The sequence below is a fragment of the Schistocerca gregaria genome, chromosome 6, assembly GCF_023897955.1.
Source record: "Schistocerca gregaria isolate iqSchGreg1 chromosome 6, iqSchGreg1.2, whole genome shotgun sequence".
Lineage (NCBI taxonomy): Eukaryota > Metazoa > Arthropoda > Insecta > Orthoptera > Acrididae > Schistocerca > Schistocerca gregaria.
In genome coordinates this window covers 320,875,526-320,894,736 of record NC_064925.1, presented here as the reverse complement: position 1 = coordinate 320,894,736, position 19,211 = coordinate 320,875,526, and the positions used below count along the sequence as shown (strand labels likewise).

Genomic DNA, 19,211 nt, shown 5'->3' with positions numbered 1-19,211 from the left:
TTTACTGTGACATCTGTTTTCTTAGAAGATATTTACAAGCCAATTTGTTATACTGCATGCTTCACAACATTAATCTGTTCTCTTGTTTCAAAATCTTGTGTCAGTATGTCTATATCATCTGCAAAAGATTAAGTCTATTTCTATGCCATTATTCTCAATCCCAATCCTTAAAGGTTTAAGCAGATTCTAAAGTTTTAATTAAATACACCATTCGTATATTTTTCCTGGCACACAGTTCAACAAGAGTGCTGTGAAATTTTATTTTGTGTTAGAGTTGCTCATATGATCCCCAATAGTTTTGCATCAAGTCCCATTTCTGCTACTGTGCCTTTTTAAAACCTGTAAAGATAGATCAAAAAGACTTGCTGTCAGCATATAATACCTTATTAATGCTTTCGTATTCAATATTTGCTCTACTGTTGATCAAACTTTTAGGAATCCTGCTTGAAATTTGCCCAGAACATGCTTGACTTGTTCTAGTTATTTTAAGATAGGTAGTGTCAATATATTTTTGTGCTAGTAGGAGTAATGAGTAGTTATTCACTTCTGTAGTTCAATTTATATATACTCCTGCATTATCCGTTCATGATATGGTTTTGCTAGCCTTGTAGCTACTCATTCCTAATACTGCAGGCAGAGGTAATACCAAATATTACTCTGGTACCACGCGCCGCGGAATTTGAATCCGCACCGGACGTCATGGACGTTGAAGACCCATTGAGGTCCCTGCACCACTGCGCCATAAGCTGTGGTAGCGCACACCTCCTGGCCCGCTTTTAGTGTGAGGACGCCACAGCGGAATACGTGGGTCCAGCAGCCAATAGCGGCACCCCCCGATAGCGTACTTAGCACCTGCCTCTCGCTCAGGCAGCCAGTCTAATCACACGTAGTTGACATGTTGCCTCAAGTTAGACAGTTTACTTTCTTGTTCTGTGTATTAATGGATGTGTTTGTTTCCTTGTGACTCCGTTATTCGATCTTGTTGTATTCATTTTGTCCTTTGTTGGTCGTGTCTGTCCTCTCCCATTGTGTTATGGTTCGTGGGCCTCTCCGCACTTTCCATCATTGCTACCCCACAACCGTCCCAGTCGCAGTTACAACAATTCTTGCACAAAAATATATAAAAATAGATACATGAATAAAACTGACTTCTAAGACAATAACTATGGCCGAAATGATGACACATTGAATTCATTGAACATCAAAGTCAGTGATTATTTCCGCACATTGGCAGCAAACTTCGCATTTGATAATAAATGGCCAAATACAGTCACCTTAGATCTACTCTTGCTAGACGTGTTTGCTTCACTGTTGGATGCAAGTTTCAAAAACTCAACCCTTAGGGATTAACAGAAATAATTGTTTGTATGAAGAACGATGATTCTTCATATCATTACATTTTTTCCTTCCAAATATTCAAATATTTGCATAACTTTATAGTAGCATCCTTGGACTATCTTTGTAATCAGGCCATGACTCAATGTGTATGTCCAGATGAACATAAGTATGCATGTGATGGCCACCCAAAAAAGCAACAAACTCTGAGAAATTGGCTCAATTTATAATGTTGATTCATTTTTGAAATATATGACCATCAGTTCATTTCCTTTCCTCCCTCCCTCCCCGCCCCCCCCCCCCCCCCTCAACCTTCAGTTTACATAGTTATTTTTCAAAGTTGAGAATGTTAACTACCTTTGTTTGGTTTTTGTGAATGTTTTCAATAGAAGGAGGCAGATATAAACTTACAAATCAAGTTTTGTCAGAAATGATGCTTTTTGTACAAGCTGTAACGCCAACAAACCTTGTATCATGTGTTTCATGGAATTCTCTTTGGGAAACTAAAATTTACTGACATTAGTGGCATTCTCCTAGCTTGGATGTAGACTTACCCTCAAAACTGCAGAGGATCACATTGAGAATTTATCCTCCACGAATAAAATTTACCTTAGACTCTAGGACCATAAAACATGGAGTCTTAGAAGGGTGGTCTCTGGCCATGCCATGGTCTCTTTTTATGCTCCTATTGTTAATGAATAAATAAAGTCTCAATAATCTTGAAGAATTGTTTAAAAGCTGTAATGTTTGCTGGTGAAACAAGCATAGTGATTGAGGGCTCCAAATATGGTCATCCTAGAAGCACCAAAGTCATCCAAATACATACATACATATATGTTCGCAGCAAGTAAACTAACTCTTAAATAAAGTAACTCTCATACTATGCGTTTTCAACATGTGAAAGTGGTTGTATATTAATGTGTGGCCACATACTGAATGAAAACTACAAAGTTTCACTTTTAAACAGTGTGTTGTGTGCCTAGATCAGACTACTACTAAACAAATATAGACTTTATTAATAATGACATTTTCTTACAGGCCAACAATTGCTGGTTGAAATCAGAATAATTTATTAAATACTGTAAAACACAGGAACTGAAGAATTCAGTATTCACATACAGAATTTGTGCAGACCACGATATGTTTATTATTCTTTATGACACATTTAGCTTATCCATCATTAGACCCAAATTAAGGAAGAGGAAACACATAAGGAGGAGGTTGTTGTGTGCTAACATAGAAATTATTTAGCACTGAAAATCATAACATGATTAATACAGACCAAAATAAAACCAGTATTCTGTTAGTATGAAACTTCACTTTCATTTTTGTATGAATAAAATTATTAGCAGCATGTTGACAGTCTGGAGCATTATATATCTGAGAAATATATTTTTGTTTAGGCAGAAGTTATTGACCTGTCATTTTCTTGCTTCATTTAAAAACAATTTATTGAATAATTTTTTTAACACCACCCTCATTATTACAGTTAGCTTCAGCAATGTGCACTATCATACTTATTGTTCTATAGCACTTTCATTGAAAGGTAATATAAGAAGCCTATCGTTTGAGAAGCTTAAATATTACCAATTATGCTCTCAGGTGACGGGGCCGATTGTTAGTGATCCTGTCAGTGCACGAAGGTGTAAAACAGATGTCAGTAGTAAGTGCATTATTGCACATTTTAATAGCCAGAACCAAAAGGTTACTGCATGTTTCTTTCTAACAATCTGACTGCATATTTAATTTTAGGATGGATCCTGTTAAAGTTTTTCAGCAACTGTGTTTGATGTCTTTAATGCCTCCTTCGTATAGAATCCTTTTGTATTTTTCCAGTAGCAGTGCTTTGTTGCATTCTACAACTCTGTACTTATCGGTCCACACCTTTGAAAGTTATCTGAAATCAGATAATCGCGTAACAGCAACACCAGTCGGTATTACTAAATGTCTAACCCAGTGCACAGTTTTAGTTGCAGGTTGCCTGTCTAATGACTTACAGGGGCAACAAAAATTTTATTTTTTTAATATTTCATGTAATAAATGACCAAATTAAAAAGAAATTAAATCATGTCATAATTTACTCATTAGTAGATATAATCTTAAATTAAAAGTTTAACACTGTAAGACAAGTACTACCTTTAGATACTGTATACGACTTGGGGCAGCCAACTCATGATGCATAAATTGCCCAGACTATATTCAAACAATATTTGATGATGAGAGCACTTAGCAACTCCCAACGATATTTATATATAATTTCAAACATTTACAAAACCTTTTCTCTCTGGTACTCTACAAAATGCTGAAAAGAAATAAGTTTGTCAGATATTACAATTTCACTGTTCAAGCATTAAAACTTCACCATGAGTCATGTGGTTTCAGGTTACTGGTTCTTTATTGCTAACTGTATTCGCAATACATTTTGTGTACAGAATCTACATATATGCCACTGAACGTACTTGCAAAATTATACCATTCTACAAGATATGGAGTCATAAATGTTGAGATGCATGAAAAACTAGCTTTTGCTGCATGAAAATAATAGATTTTGCTTAAAACAGAATGCAAATTATCGGGATTATACTCAATCAGTGTTTGATGATGAGAGCATTGAGTGGCTTCCAGCAAACTTTAAATATGATTTCAAACTTTTCCTAAACTTTTTCTTGCTTACATGCCTTGTGTCAAATATTTAACACATTAAGTCATTTGTAAAGTAATAAGACATTAAAAGCTGTTATGTATATGGTAGTTCAATTCCTTAAAGAATCAAAGTTGTGGGGAAGGGGGAGGGGGAGGGGAGTTTACTGGTTCGGAAGACAGACATTAGCAACACATTGCTTTCTATATTTTTAAAAAGCTTATCCATCTCAGTAGTAGACATTACTCTTTGACAAAGAAAAAAATCTATCACTTACAAACAGTAGGCGTAAAATACCTTAGGGATTAGCTAAAATCAAGCAACTCTAGCAATGCCTGTAACAGACTTGCATTATGATGATGATGATGATGATGATGATGATGATGATGATGATGATGATCATTTCGGCATGTTTTGCACTGAAAATTATGTCGTGCTGTTGATGTGAACACAAAGGTGCTCACTTATTTTGCACACTGTTGTTCCCAGTTCTCTTTATGAATTATCTTTTGGAGCACTGTAGCTAAAATAAAAAGCAGTAAGAATATTGCATAACTGGGTTCCTAAATGCTTACAAATTTTAAAAAAAGTAAAAACTATTTCTTATTAGCTGGTATTATTTTCTTGAGCTGAACTGTTGTATCAGCAGCGTAAATGAAATATATTGTACCATATTTGTTCCAACATGTTAGTCATTGCTGTAGGCATTGTACAGCAGCGAGATTAACTCACTGTCTTGTGTCAGACGATTCTTTTGAATTCTTCATTGTCTGTTCTTGTTGTTCCAGGCAATAAAGAATAACACTTCTTGTAGTAGACACCAAATGAACAGCATTGACCAATAATCCTTGGTGATGGTATAAATCTTCCATATGCCACCATTAGAACAATACTAGTAGATCAACAAATGCCATGCCTGTAATTTACCCTCTCTTGCAAACATTCTCAAGAGAAAATGGATTATAGATTTGGCATTCATTGATCTAACAGCAGGATATGACACAGTTAGACTTAACAAACTTGTAGGTATGATTTACACCACCACAAGAACTATCACTTAATCCAATTAATCCAATACACACTACAGATTAAACAATTCTTTATAAGAGAAACATAACTGAAAGTAATAAATATCAATGAAAGTGATACAAGTGTAATGGAATGTAGTGGAAGTAAGTCAGTTAATTCTGTGGGAATGAGATTCTTAAATGAAACAGCAAAATTAGTAGATGATTTTTGCCATTTTGTTGTAGGTTTATGTAGATTAATGCAGCTAAATGACAAGTAACAACTATTTAAGGGATAAAATAAACTTTTTCTTTATTTGCACAACACATATTAATACGTTTGGCTATGCAAATATATTACATTGCCCATCAACAAGCATGAAACATGTATATTCCACAGAGTCTAATGCATTCTGTACATCATATCTTGTGCGCCACTATGCACGCTGGAAAATGTTTGTTCACATATCCTCAACACTCCCCCTTCAACAAATATTTTACAGATACTCAACACTATACATCCCAGGTTAAACCATAATATTTTACCAGCTTCTGAAATTTGTCCTTACTGAGAGGCTTGGTTAGGATATCAGATAACATTTCTTCTATACATAGATAACTGAGGATTATATTTCCCTGTCCCACGTAATTTCTTATAAATTGATGCCTTATGTCAATATGTTTGGATCTTACACTGGTGACATTATTTTTTGCAAGTATAATAGCTCCCATATTACCACAAAATACCACAGTTGGCTTTAATTGTAATAACTTCGGGCAAGTTGAACAAATATATTTCAATGAAGACGCAATACATGAAAGTCACAGATCAAGTAAACACAGTAAGACGTTTGTGTACTTTAACTGTCAAATCATAACTGAGTCCAAGTCTAGTGACCGCTGTCTGGCTGGCTACTTAGGTGGCACTGCTGCTGCATGGCTGGCAGACAGCGGCGCATGTAGACGATGTGCACAACTGCGTTGTGACACTTTTTTAAAGATCGGCGAGTCACAACACTTTTCACCCCTTTGAATTTTTTGCACAGGTCTTGGTGGAGGTGGCCTGTAGATGGCTAACGTCCATAGGTGTTGTTTGACTGGCCATAAAGTCTCAAGGAGGAAGCTTCCCGTATGGACGGAAGTTTCCCTGATGATAACGGATCGAGATGACAGGAGACGTGGGGGTCGAATCTGCTGGGCCCCCGTGCACCAATCTGCCTGTTGCGGCAAGTCCGGTTGTTATAACAGGAGACATGGGCGATGTGTCCGCCTCGTAGGAGAAAGGAGGCAGGTAGAGCTGCTCCGACAGATGATGGTCATCTGGTTCCTGCATGGGCACGTCTCCTGGTGGCATCAGTTCTTGTGCTGGCACCAATATGATGGTGAGAGGACTGTGTTGTGAGTAATGAGAGATTCCAGTATCCTGAGCGTCAGATAGAGCCTAAGGTGGTGTAGCGGCATCCGGAACAGGTGTTGCCGGCACACAAGGCGGAAGCTGGTCCGAATGATGCACTGCAACACTCGTGTCCATCTGGATTTCATACAGGTGTCGGCCACGGTGTCGTAAGATGCGGCCAGGACTCCATTTTGGCTGCCTGTCATATCCCTGTGCACATATTGGATCGTCAGCAGTGAACCGGCCAAGCGGAGACCCCCGTGGCCATGAGGTGGAAGGCTGCAGAAGATGAAGTAGATGAAGATGAAGCCAGGCTGTGGTCACCCATGGGGGTGAAGCGGTAACAACCCAGAAATTGGAGAAGCACATCATCAGCAGAAGAAGTCAGGAGTTTCCTCATCTGAGCCGCAAATGTGTGGACCAGTCGTGCAGCCTCACCGTTTGACTGTGGATGGAACGGAGAGGCCGTTAATGTGCATGACTCCGTGACAGGCACAAAAATCCGCTAAATCGGAAGAGGCAAATTGCCGACCATTATCAGTAACAAGAGTAGAGGGAAGGTCTTCCAAAGAGAAAATGCGAGCTAGAGCATTGGTGGTTGCCGTGGCGGTAGGCGACGTGAAACGGACAATGAAAGGAAAGTTAGAGTAGGCGTCAATAACGAGAAGCCAATAAGTACCTAAGAAAGGTCTCGCAAAGTCAGCATGAATATGCTCCCAGGGCTTCTCAGGCGGAGGCCACGGTGACAAAGATGACTTCAGGGCGGCGGCCTGTGACGCACAAGGGCCGCAGGCAGTGACCGTGTGTGCGATTTTAGAGTCGATGCCGGGCCAGTACACATGACAGCTCGCCAGAGATTTTGTGCGAGAGACACCCCAGTGCCCTTGGTGAAGGAGGTGCAAGACCGAAGCACGCAAAGACGCAGGTACCACAACACGCTGCGAAGCATTTTCGGTGGAAAGGAGGATAACACCATCCCTAGCAGGTACCACAACACGCGGCGAAGCATTTTCAGTGGAAAGGAGGATAACACCATCCCTAGCCGTGAGGCGGTAACGTAAAGGGTAATAGTTCCGCCACGGATCAGAAGTCTTAGCAGACCGATGATCTGGCCAACCCTTCTGAATACAGCGTAAAACCCGGTAGAGGGTAGAGTCAGAACCCATAGCGGCCGCCAGCTGGTCCCTGGTGATGGTGAACCTGTCCACAATCCGCTGCTCAGCAACATGCAAGTGGAAACACAAAAGTTCGTCCCTATCGAATGCCACATCAGGACCCATGGGAAGGCGACACAGTGCATCAGCATTCGCATGTTGAGCCATCGGCCAGAAATGAATCTCATAATTGAATCGAGACAAGTAAAGATCCCAACACTGGAGGTGGTGTACAGCCTTGTCGGGAAGAGACGTTGACGGATGAAACAAGGAAACAAGTGATTTGTGATCCGTAGTAAGATAAAATTTGGATTCATAGAGAAAAACACCGAACTTGTGAAGAGCATAAATAATGACAGAAGCTTCTTTTTCGATTTGAGAATACTTTTGTTGGGCATCCGTGAGTGTTTTGGAGGCATAAGCAATGGGTTGTTCAGAACCGTCAGAAAAACGGTGCGCAAGGACTGCACCAACTCCGTATTGAGAGGCGTCCGTGGCAAGAACAAGATGTTGGCCAGGTCGATAAGTAGGCAGGCACGGGGCCTGTTTCAGCATAGTCTTCATTTTCTGGAAAGCCACATTGCATGATGCAGACCAGTGAAAAGGCACGTATTTATGCAACAGGCGATGCAATGGCTGAGCCACCGAAGCGACAGACGGTAAAAACTGGTAATAGTATGCTATTTTCCCCAAGAAGGCCTGCAGCTCCTTAACAGATGTAGGGTGAGGAAGAGCATCGATTGCAACGACAGTTTGCTGAAGCGGACGAATACCATCCTGAGAGAGTTGAAACCCCAAGTACGTCATAGATGCCTGAAAAAATTTTGATTTCAGAAGATTACACTTAACACCGGCAGTCTGTAAGAAATGAAAAAGTGTGCGGAGATTTTGAAGATGTTTGGCAGTGGTGGAGCCAGTGACAACAATGTTGTCCTGGTAATTTATACACTCAGGGACAGTTAGCAGTAATTGTTCCAAGAATCGCTGAAAGAGAGCAGGGGCACTGGCAACCCCGAATGGCAATTGTTGGTATTGATGGAGTCCGAAAGGCATGTTAAGGACCAGAAACTGCCGGGAAGCAGCGTGGAGAGGAAGTTGATGATAAGCTCCTGACAGATCTAGTTTAGGAAAAGACTGGCCTCCAGCAAGCTTAACGAACAATTCTTCAGGTCGAGGCATAGGGTAAGTGTCGATATGGCATTGAGCATTTACACTGGCTTTGAAATTGCCACAGAGACGAATATCACTATTTGGCTTAGCAACGACAATGACAGGAGAGGACCACTCACTGGAAGTGAGCCAGTGGCTAGAGAGGTTTAGGAAAAGGGGTAGATTTTGGGAAAGTCACCCAGAACTGCAGGTAAGGTGAGACTTTATGCTACTGGATGAGAAGGAATGACTGATTGTTGAGGACTGCATCGGAACGAGATTGGAAATTTTGAGAGCTTAAAAGTGGAAGACAGGGTAATATGGAAGACAGAGATTACTATTGAAACATCGTGCACGAGTTAATAAGTGTGAGAAGCTAAGTGCATTGCACGTAACAAAGGTGGGAGGGGGTGGTGAAAAATAGATGGGAAAGACAATAAAAGACGTCGAGAACTAAAACGGAGTGAAGCAAAGTGCAGTTACAGTGAAGAAAAGCTGAGACGGAAGAAATTAACATAAATTAAGGCCAGATGGTTGGCGAGAACCCCGGACATGTTGTAGTGCTAGTTCCCACCTGCAGAGTTCTGAGAAACTGGTGTCTTGGGGAAGAATCCAGATAGCGTGTGTGGTGAAACAGGAACCGAGGTCATGAATGTCATGTTTTAGAGCATGCTCTGCAATAGGATATTGTGAGTTGCCAGTATATATCCTCTGCCTATTCCCATTCATCCTAATTGATAATTTGATGGTGGTCAAGCTGATGTAGACAGCTGAACAGTGTTTACATAATAGCAGGCATATGACGTGTCGTTTCACGGGTGGCTCTCCCTTTGGTGGTATATGTTTTGCCAGTTACAGGGCTATTATAGGTGGTTGTAGTAGGGTGCATAGGGCAAGTCTTGCAGTGGGGACGGTCACAGGGGTAGGGGCCATAGGGTAGGGAGATGGATGCAGAAGGTGCATAGGGTGTGACAAGAATTTTTGACTTTCACAAAATCTACCCCATTTCCTAGACCTCACCAGTCCTTTTCCTTCACCCTTCTTCTTTCCCCTTCAACCCCTCTGCCTCAAGAAGGAGCCACTGGCTCTGAAAGCATGCAAATGACAACGGTCTTTTACGTGTGTGTGTTTGTTTTTGTTTTGTTTTTGTTGCTATACTACGTTGTTACATTGCTTTTTATATAACAGGATGACAACATTCATTATACTAACTGATTCACAGTATGGCTTCAGGAGCCAGAAATTGACACACTTCTATACATACCTATGTATACAGTGGTTCTGATGGATGGTAAAAGACAAGTAACAGAAATATTTTTATGTAATTATTTGACCTGATCAAATTAGGAGCTTCATCCTCAGCCCTGCGGTGCAACTGGATGTTGATATGGATGGACATGGTGTGAGCACACCAGTCTCCCGGCTGTTGTCAGTCTTCATGACCAGAGCCACTACTTCTCAGCCTAGTAGCTCCTCAGTTGGCCCCACAAGGGCTTAGTGCAGCATCTTCTTGCCATCAGTGCTTGGCAGACCCAGATGGTCAAGCATCTAAGTGCTAGCCAAACGTGGCATCACTTAACTTCTGTGATGTGATGGAAACTGGTGTCACCACAATGACTGGTGAGGCAGTTGGGAAAAAAAGTATTTATACGTGTACAAAATTGATATTTTCAGATATCGCGATATGGGGAAGGGAAATTTAAGCAGACTGCACTAGCTAAGAGCATTGGTAGATAAGGTAGATCTCGTTGGAAAGAAAGATTTTATGGGTAATGAATGCATGCAGGAACAAAGGTAGACATTATCATCGCATCAGTAGCTATGTTATTAACTCTCATTTGAAACTCAAGATGTTACTCACTTCTCTAATATAAGAGGAAGTTTATTCCAGAGTCAGGTTCCTGCTACTGAAAAGAACTTGAAGAAAGTGGTTGAGTTATGGATTTGGACAGAATGTATTTTGCTCTGATGGTAACAGGTGTTTCTGCTATGTTGAAAACAAGAGTGTTGAAATCAAGGAGAGATATGAGGGACAGTGTAAGTTGATAGGACAGAGTGACGGGAAACTCTGCACTTGTCTGCATGCAGCAATGACAGTTGTGCATTATGATGGTGAAACATGTTCAAAGATTGAACATCAGAGATATATAGAACACAGACATTCATAACTAGTTCGATGTTGTGAGCTTTCCAGAGAAACATAGTGCAAGATAATACCACTGTAATCAATAATTGGAAGTATAAAGATATGTACAGTTTTCTTTTTCAGGTCAAAAGAGAAAAGATTTTAATGTTGTTGTATGGTATGGAAAGATACACATGCCATCTTGTAAATTGCAGCTATGTTCAGTCCAATGTAGATTTTCATCTATTCACCATCAAACATAATTTTTGATGTTTGTGTAATTTTCACTGTTACTGAAGTAGGTGGTTTTTTTTTTCAGATTTGTTGTTAGTTTTTCTCTATCACATGCAGTTTTTTCACAAAACAAGTAAACTCATTTTTTGTTTGAACCTAATTGACCTAAGCTCCACTGAGAGAAGTGTTATTGCATTTGATAAATTTTATTTCCACATGATGCAGTAGTTGCAGTATTATGAAAAGGAGAGTTGCTACTCACCATATGGTGGAGATGCGGAGTCACAGATAGGCACAACAAAAAGACTATAACAAATAAAGCTTTTTGCCTGTAAGACACTCATCAAGAATAGACAACACACACACACACACACACACACACACACACACACACACACACACACATATGACGTTTTTGTTGTGCCTATCTGCAACTCAGCATTCTGGATTTTCCATTGTTTAGTTGATGCAGTAGTTGGTCACACATATTACAGCCATTTGGCTGTTAGGCAGTAAGCTATAGTTCATTGTTGACATGGTGTAACATAGTGAGGCTATATTTGTGTTGTTAAATGTAGTTTTTCAGCTTGTTTGAAATGAGTTCTCGTAAGTGTTCGAATAACCCAAACAGACTGTTATGTTTGTTGTAACTACTTAATTGCTAAGCAAAGACAGGACTTGAAGAGTTTTGTGGAAAAATTATACCACATGTTATTTGGTATAAGGCTTGACAATCAAGACAAAAGTTGTTCAGTGCACAAGATAAGCCATACATGTACCTTACATATGTTGAGGGATTGAGTGAGGAAAAATAGGGAGAGGAAATCAAAACCTTTTGCAATTATCAAGATTTGGAGGGAGTTGCAAGATCATATTTATGATTAACAATTATGAGGAGGACAGATTGCTACCCATAGTAAAGATGACATGTTGAGTTACAGACAGGCACGGCTTTAGATAGAATTTTTTATGGCTACTGTTGTTTATCATCACAAGGTAATCAATGAGTCTCTGTTCCAATCACATTTAAATTGTATATGAAGTACCCGTTCAGTTTCCAGCAGGGACTATATCTGTTGTTGGTTAATATATGGGCATGTCTGAGTTTAGCATTTCTCACAGCTTGATTGATGCTCTTCTGCTTCTGTTTGTAAGCAACATGATTTTCAGATGTAGCTCGTAGGTTTTACATCTGATGAGCATTTCACAAGGGTTTGTACAGAGATCACATGTTTTTCTTTTTTGTGTCAATGATTTAATGTTGAATATTGTGTCCTACAAAAACGCATTAGTTGTTGTTGACTTGGCAATTATAATAAAAACCGAAAATGTGAGGTCCTTCAAGAAAAAATAAACACTGTCACTAACTAAGTGTCAGGTCCCATTTAAACCACCAATTATAAATAACAAGAAAACAGTAGCACTAAATTTTCACACTGCACAAAATATAAACAGCCAACATTCTCAGAAACTTTACTGTTCAACAAGAAACATGAAAGTAGTAAGTAAATAAATAAATAATAAATAGAATTCATAAATTCACAGTTGCTGCACAGTACAGGACTGTCTTCGTGTGTAGTTTTCCAAAGCCATCTTCTAGAGCAGATGTGACATCCATAGCCTCTCAAGGTTGGTTCATTTTTTCTTTCAAGCTTCCCTCCCTTCCCAATTGCAATTGTTATTTTGCTGATTTGAAGGGTGAATAATACAATGTTTATGGAAATATGTTGTACTTTGAACTCAAGTTTTAAGGCACATCGTGTCCAAAGACATATTTATTCTGGTACTGTCTCTTGTATGTTCAAGATTCTTTGCAGAAATGATTCAGAATTTCTGTTATTTGTCTAAGAATACAGTTCTCTAAGAACTACAGGACTTAATGATACACAATGGTTAGGAAGTACACTGTTCAGCAGTGTTTGAGGGTAAAGAGTGATTTTGATTCTCAAGATGAGGTGGAGGAAGGTGAAGGTAATTGTGTCACAGAGAAGGATGTCTGCTTGTGTCTGTGTATGTGCGGATGGATATGTATGTGTGTGTGTGGTGTGTGTGTGTGTGTGTGTGTGTGTGTGTGTGTGTGTGTGCGAGTGTACACCTGTCCTTTTTTCCCCTAAGGGAAGTCTTTCCGCTCCCGGGATTGGAATGACTCCTTACCCTCTCCCTTAAAACCCACATCCTTTCATTTTTCCCTCTCCTTCCCTCTTTCCTGACGAAGCAACTGCCAGTTGCGAAAGCTCGTAATTCTGTGTGTGTGTTTGTGTGTTTTGTTCATGTGCCTGTCTGCCGGCACTTTCCCGCTTGGTAAGTCTTGGAATCTTTGTTTTTAATAGAAGGATGGTGAGAGATTGATGAAGATGGAGAAAGGGATGACAAAACAAGGAAACTTTTAATTGGGAAAAGATAATAAGACCATGTATCTGACATCATCACACTTACTTTCCTGGAGTTACAGATAAAGTTAAAAATGCTCAAACTGCAATCGAATGTTGGAATAATGTATTGATTGATGAATCTGTACATGGACACTACCAATGATCATCCCTCTTGAGAGAGGGACATCAACAGCAGGAATCTACAAATAGAATCACCATGGAGGAACTTTGTGGGACTGAAGGTGATGGCGTTGAACAATTAATCCTCATGATAAATGTCAAATGATTTAAGATCCATACATGTTTCCTTCGTTTTGACAAGTGAACTACCAGAATTCAACTGTCTTGCTATGATTTCTGGAAAATTGTCAGTACAGCTATTGCACAGAGAACAATGTGTAAGGGGCATTCAAATGAAACCTGCTCATTAGTGTAAAGTAATGGTAACAGTTTTATTAACTCAAAAATGTAGTTATACACAGTACACATACTCAAAAATAGCTGCCAAAACCGTTGACACATTTATCCCATTGCAACAATAGTTGGTCGATTCCATCCTTGAAGAAGCTAGTAGGCTGCTGTCATATCCATGCCTGGACTCAGTCATTGCGAATCACTGCCCGCGAATAGCTTGTTTTAGAGTGCCAGACATGTGGAAGTGACACAGTGAAAGGTTGGGATTGTACGGTGGATGTTCCATCGTTTCCCACTGAAACTGCTACAAAATCATTTTCACCGCATTGGCTGTATGTGGGAGGGAATTATCATGCAGGAGGATAATGCCATTGGACAACATGCCTCAATGTTTTGTCTTGATGGCTCATCTAATGTTCTGTAAAGTGGCTTGATAACACTGGGCATTGATGGTGGGTCCCTGTTCCAGAAACTCAACAAGTTGTGGACCCTTGTGGTCAAAAATGGACATTATGACCTTCCCAGAACTAGTGTGCATGGCCTTTGATTTCTTTGGAGGTGGTGATGTTGCATGTTTCCACTGCTTGCTCTGACAATTGCTTTCCATTTCAAAATGGTGACACCATGTTTCTTCACCTGTGACAATATGTGAGAGAAATCTGTATTCCTCCTCATGATAACGTTGCAATAACGTTGCAAATGACTCAAAGACAGTGCCATTCTTGTATTGCCCTGTTTGGCAGTCAGTTGGTGGGGAACCCACTATGCACAGATTTTTCGAAAGTTCAAGTGTTGATGCATTATGGTGTGGGCGGTTCCCGCTAATACCCAGTAACCGATGGGTCTTGTCCATGTTGATTCTGCGGTTGTCCAAGACTAAAGCATTCCCTTCTGCAACAATTTCTGGTGTGATGACATGATGAGCCTGTCCAGGAAGAGCATCATCTTCCAGTGACTCAAGCTGCTCAAGGAACCGTTTGCACCATTCTACAATGCATGAACATCTCAGACTGTACTCACTGTATGCAGCCATCATCCGTTAATACATTTAATGGCCTACAACTCCCTCTGCCACCAAAAATCGGATCACTCCTCGTTGTTCCTGCTCACTCGCCTGCACATTCGGTAGTGGACGATAACTTGTGTGACCACCTTCTCTTCGACGTGAAACCACACTGCCACTATGCAACATCAAACAGTGTGCACGTGTCAGTCTCTCTGCCAATAGATCATGCCACCATACCCGCAGTTACGTGGTGCCACATTATGTGTATGGTAAAGATAGAAGCACTGATCAGGTTTCATTTGAATGAACCTCATAGCTGTGGATGAAATGTGTTTTTCAGCAGTACTTACTGTCAAAACCAAATGTGTACATAATAAAACAATTTTCTCTGGTTGATGCCAAGACAAGTTTCACGGTCAACGTGGAGATTTGTGTTGTCTTTTATGTGCCAATGACAAGCCAGGTGAAGTGGTGAAGGGAATGGCTAAACAGGTATCCAGTCACTATATTACTGCCAATAATTTTTTTCTGTTTTGTTGTCATCAGATATCTGAAAACAACTTGCTGCCATACATTGTCAATGTCAGAAAATAATAAGATGCAATTGTCATCAGATCTTGTTGATTTTACAGAGAAGAAACAGTATAGTAGTATGTTTGGCTTCAGTCATGGGATGCTTTCAGTTACCTACATACTACATGACAACAAATTTATGATTCTTGTAACTTTGCTTCATAGTAATGACACCATTGATTATGATCATGTATCTGGATGGGAAAGAAGCCAGAGATAGTCACTTCCCACAAATCAACAAAAGAGTGTGTTAATTCTGCAGATAAAATGTGTGGTACTTACAGTGTGAGGCACAGCATCAAATGTTGGCCAATGATAATCTTTTCCAGAGTATTGGAAGTGTGTAGTCTCAATACTCAGGATATTTACCTCTGAAAACAACTGGAAAAAACTTTATAGGAGAATGTTTTTGTAGAGATATACTGAAGAAGTAGGAAAATGATTGAAACCCCTCCAGCCTGCAAAGCTGCTGAAAAGATTTCTTGCTATAGAAGAACAAGCAAAATCACCATATCTCCCACATCTCAAAAGACTTATATGTACAATTTACACCTTGAAAGTGGGACACACAGAAGGGTATTACAACATGTGTCCCATGCAATTGAGGTCTGTCAACTGTGTGTGTGTGTGTGTGTGTGTGTGTGTGTGTGTGTGTGTGTGGGAAGTAGTGTACTGTAAACAGTTTAGAAAAAAACTTTCAAAAATATGTTTTCCAATTCTATCGTCAATGTCGGGAAAAAAAAGAAAAAAACGTAATTGTAGAGAATTATAAAATTCCGTCGCACTACATATTCTTTTGAGCTTATCAATTTTCTTTTTGCGTTTAACTGTAACATCACACTAAAATGTCTGTGACGTATTTTGTCGAGGTAACTTATCATCTTTTAGTTGTAAACAATTTTAATTTCGTGGTGCTGTCTCTCACTGAACATAGATAATGATTTCCTTAATGAAGCAGATGCTGTAGGACCACTAGAAACAAACACAATAAAATTTCTCTGCTTTCTATAACCCATAGTGAATTATATGTTACATGACTGTTTTATACACTTCTGTTAATGACTGACAACTGTGATGCCCACTGTGTTCATTTTCTGATTTTTTAGTAGATCGGGGTTTAATCAATATTTAGTTTGTTCTGTTTTATGTATTTTATTTTCAGAATCTACTAATCAAGGAACTGAGTAACACAAATCCCGAGAGAGGGCATGTAACTTTTGCACAGCTGAAGCCACGACTTATGAATCTGCTCATCAATGCTCTTCAGGTTGAATCAGATTCTCAGAATGCACAGATGCTTTTAGGTATGCTTTAACAAAAGTGTAAGTTAATGTAGCTGCTAATGATTTGCCATCTTTTTGAATGGCTTTTCTTTTTCTGTTGCCAATTGATCAGTGAAAAATAATTTGAAGGAAAAGAAGCAAAAATAAAGGAAGCATCATTAAATAAAAATAAATTGTTGTAAAAAGAGAGATGGTAAAAAAACCTTGAACATTTATTTGACTAATTATAAATGATAATCACATATTATAATGTTTAAGGGATAAGTGTTGCAACTGACTAATCAAACCATTGCTACAGTTTAGCGTCGTCATAATTGCTGGTATTCAGGTATCACACACGGGCCCACATTTGAATTTATCAGCATACGAAGTATGTTCAAAAATTCTGGAACTTTGTCCACAAACTTTTTCCGCATTTATCATTTACTTATTGTGCATGATCTCCTTTGAAATACTCTCCTCCACAATTGATACATCACTCCCAATGTCATGTCCACTTCCAGAAGCAGTCTTCGTAGGCTTCTTGCTGTGTCACATGAAGTGCCATCTGTGAATTCTCTTTTATCTATTGTTGCAAATCTTTGCCCTTTCAATGAGTTTTTCAACTTTGGAAATAAAAAAAAAAAAAACGGTCCATAGGAGCCAGATCTGGAGAGTACAGAGGCAGCATAGTGATTTTGTGTTTTGTACATTAGTAACACACCAACAGATGAACGTGCAGGTGCGTTATCATGACGCAAAAGCCATGAGTTGTCTCGCCACATTTCAGGCCGTTTCCTTCTCACATTTTCTCGCAGGTATCACAACATGTTCCGAATGTACCATCAATTAACAGTTTGTCTTTGTGGCCTGAATTCATGATGAACTAATCCTTCAAAGTGAAAGCAAACTATCACTATGACTTTGACTTTTGACCTGACCTGACGAGCTGTTTTGGTCTTGGAGAACCTTTTCCGAGCCACGGTGAAGACTGAACCTTGGTCTCAGTATCATAACTGTAGACCCATGTCTCATCACCAGTTATGATTCTCTTAAGGAACATCTTGTTATCATTTGCGCAATCCTGTGAGGTTGAAGGTCTTGAGCCATGGGACAAACTTGGTGGCAACATGATGCATACCAAGATGCTGTGTGAAGATTTCATGACATGACCCAACTGAAATGTTATGTTCTTCTGAAATCTCTCGAACACTCAGTCTATAATTGGCTCACACAATGTTGTTGACGTTCCTGTCATGAGTGGGTCATCTTTAACTTCTGTCCAGCCATTTTTAAACCATGTGAATCACTCGTAACACTGAGTACAGCTTAAGCACTCATCACTGCAGGCTTTCTGCATCCTGTGTAAAGGTTTTGCTTGAGTCTCATGCAAAATTTATGCAGACATGTTGCTCATCTAACTCTGCCATCTCGAAATTTGCAAACTGTGCAACACAATGTTTCACTCAATACAGCAGTGAACAATAATTAACAGACATACAACAATGAAACTTCCAGCAGTTACACGTGAAACACGGATTTGTGCAGGGATGCCAACCTCATTTTGCTCCAATACACCGTTGGTACAGAATTACGAATGTTCCAGAATTTTTTGAACAGACCTAGTATGTGAACATAATTTCTAGCTGATTACTTACTTCCAAGAGATAAAATTGCTGTTACTGCCGATAGAAAAATTTTAAGTAGGAAATGCTAATCCTGGCATTTGGAACTTTTTATTCACTCTTCAGGAAGGAAATATAGATCAGTTTATGAAAGTGGGAAAAAGGACAGATGCCTCAGCTGTTTAAGTTGAGACAGACCTATTTGTTGTGATGACTAAGAGCAGACAAAGATGAAGGAGAAAGTGTTAGGCAGAGTGGGAGATTGAAGATAGCACATTGATAAGCACTGTGCCAATTTCCATTCACACGAGTGTGTGTGCACGAGTGTACATCTGTCCTTTTTTTCCCCTAAGGGAAGTCTTTCCGCTCCCGGGATGGGAATGACTCCTTACCCTCTCCCTTAAAACCCACATCCTTTCGTCTTTCCCTCTCCTTCCTGAAGAAGCAACCATCGGTTGCGAAAGCTAGCAATTCTGTGTGTGTGTTTGTGTGTTTTGTTCATGTGCCTGTCTGCCAGCGCTTTCCCGCTTGGTAAGTCTTGGAATCTTTGTTTTTAATATAAAGGTACTAGATTTGTTAGATTTTGCTTCTATGTATTGGTGTCCTGAAGTAAAGAGTAACAAGTAGCTTATATAACACACAGAATTAGTTAATAACAGTTGGATTACACTATTATACATATCTTCAGCTTGAGTCCCATCACAGATTTCTCTGCTTCAAATGAAGTCTACTAAATGATACCTTTTCTTTAAGCATCAATTGCATATACTCAAATATGTAAAAGTTTCATGGCAACACATATTTTCTTGAATTGTGTTTCCTAACGTACAGACATCAGTTTTTTTTTTTTCAATAAATGGAAAGTGATTAGAATTTTCCATCACAGATTCTGGCCCCAGGATTTTACAGTAAGAATTC

At 39.5% G+C, this 19,211-nt stretch overlaps 1 protein-coding gene across 9 annotated transcripts in view; it reads left to right on the top strand.

The window, feature by feature from the left end:
* The window catches only part of LOC126278998 (ral GTPase-activating protein subunit beta), a 360,574-nt gene that overhangs the window by 150,655 nt on the left and 190,708 nt on the right, over positions 1 to 19,211 (top strand). For all 9 annotated transcript variants that reach the window (XM_049979327.1, XM_049979325.1, XM_049979321.1 and 6 more), the window contains one exon: positions 16,569 to 16,710. In XM_049979327.1, the coding sequence (XP_049835284.1) occupies positions 16,569 to 16,710 (142 nt within the window). The remainder of the gene's footprint in view (positions 1 to 16,568; positions 16,711 to 19,211) is intronic.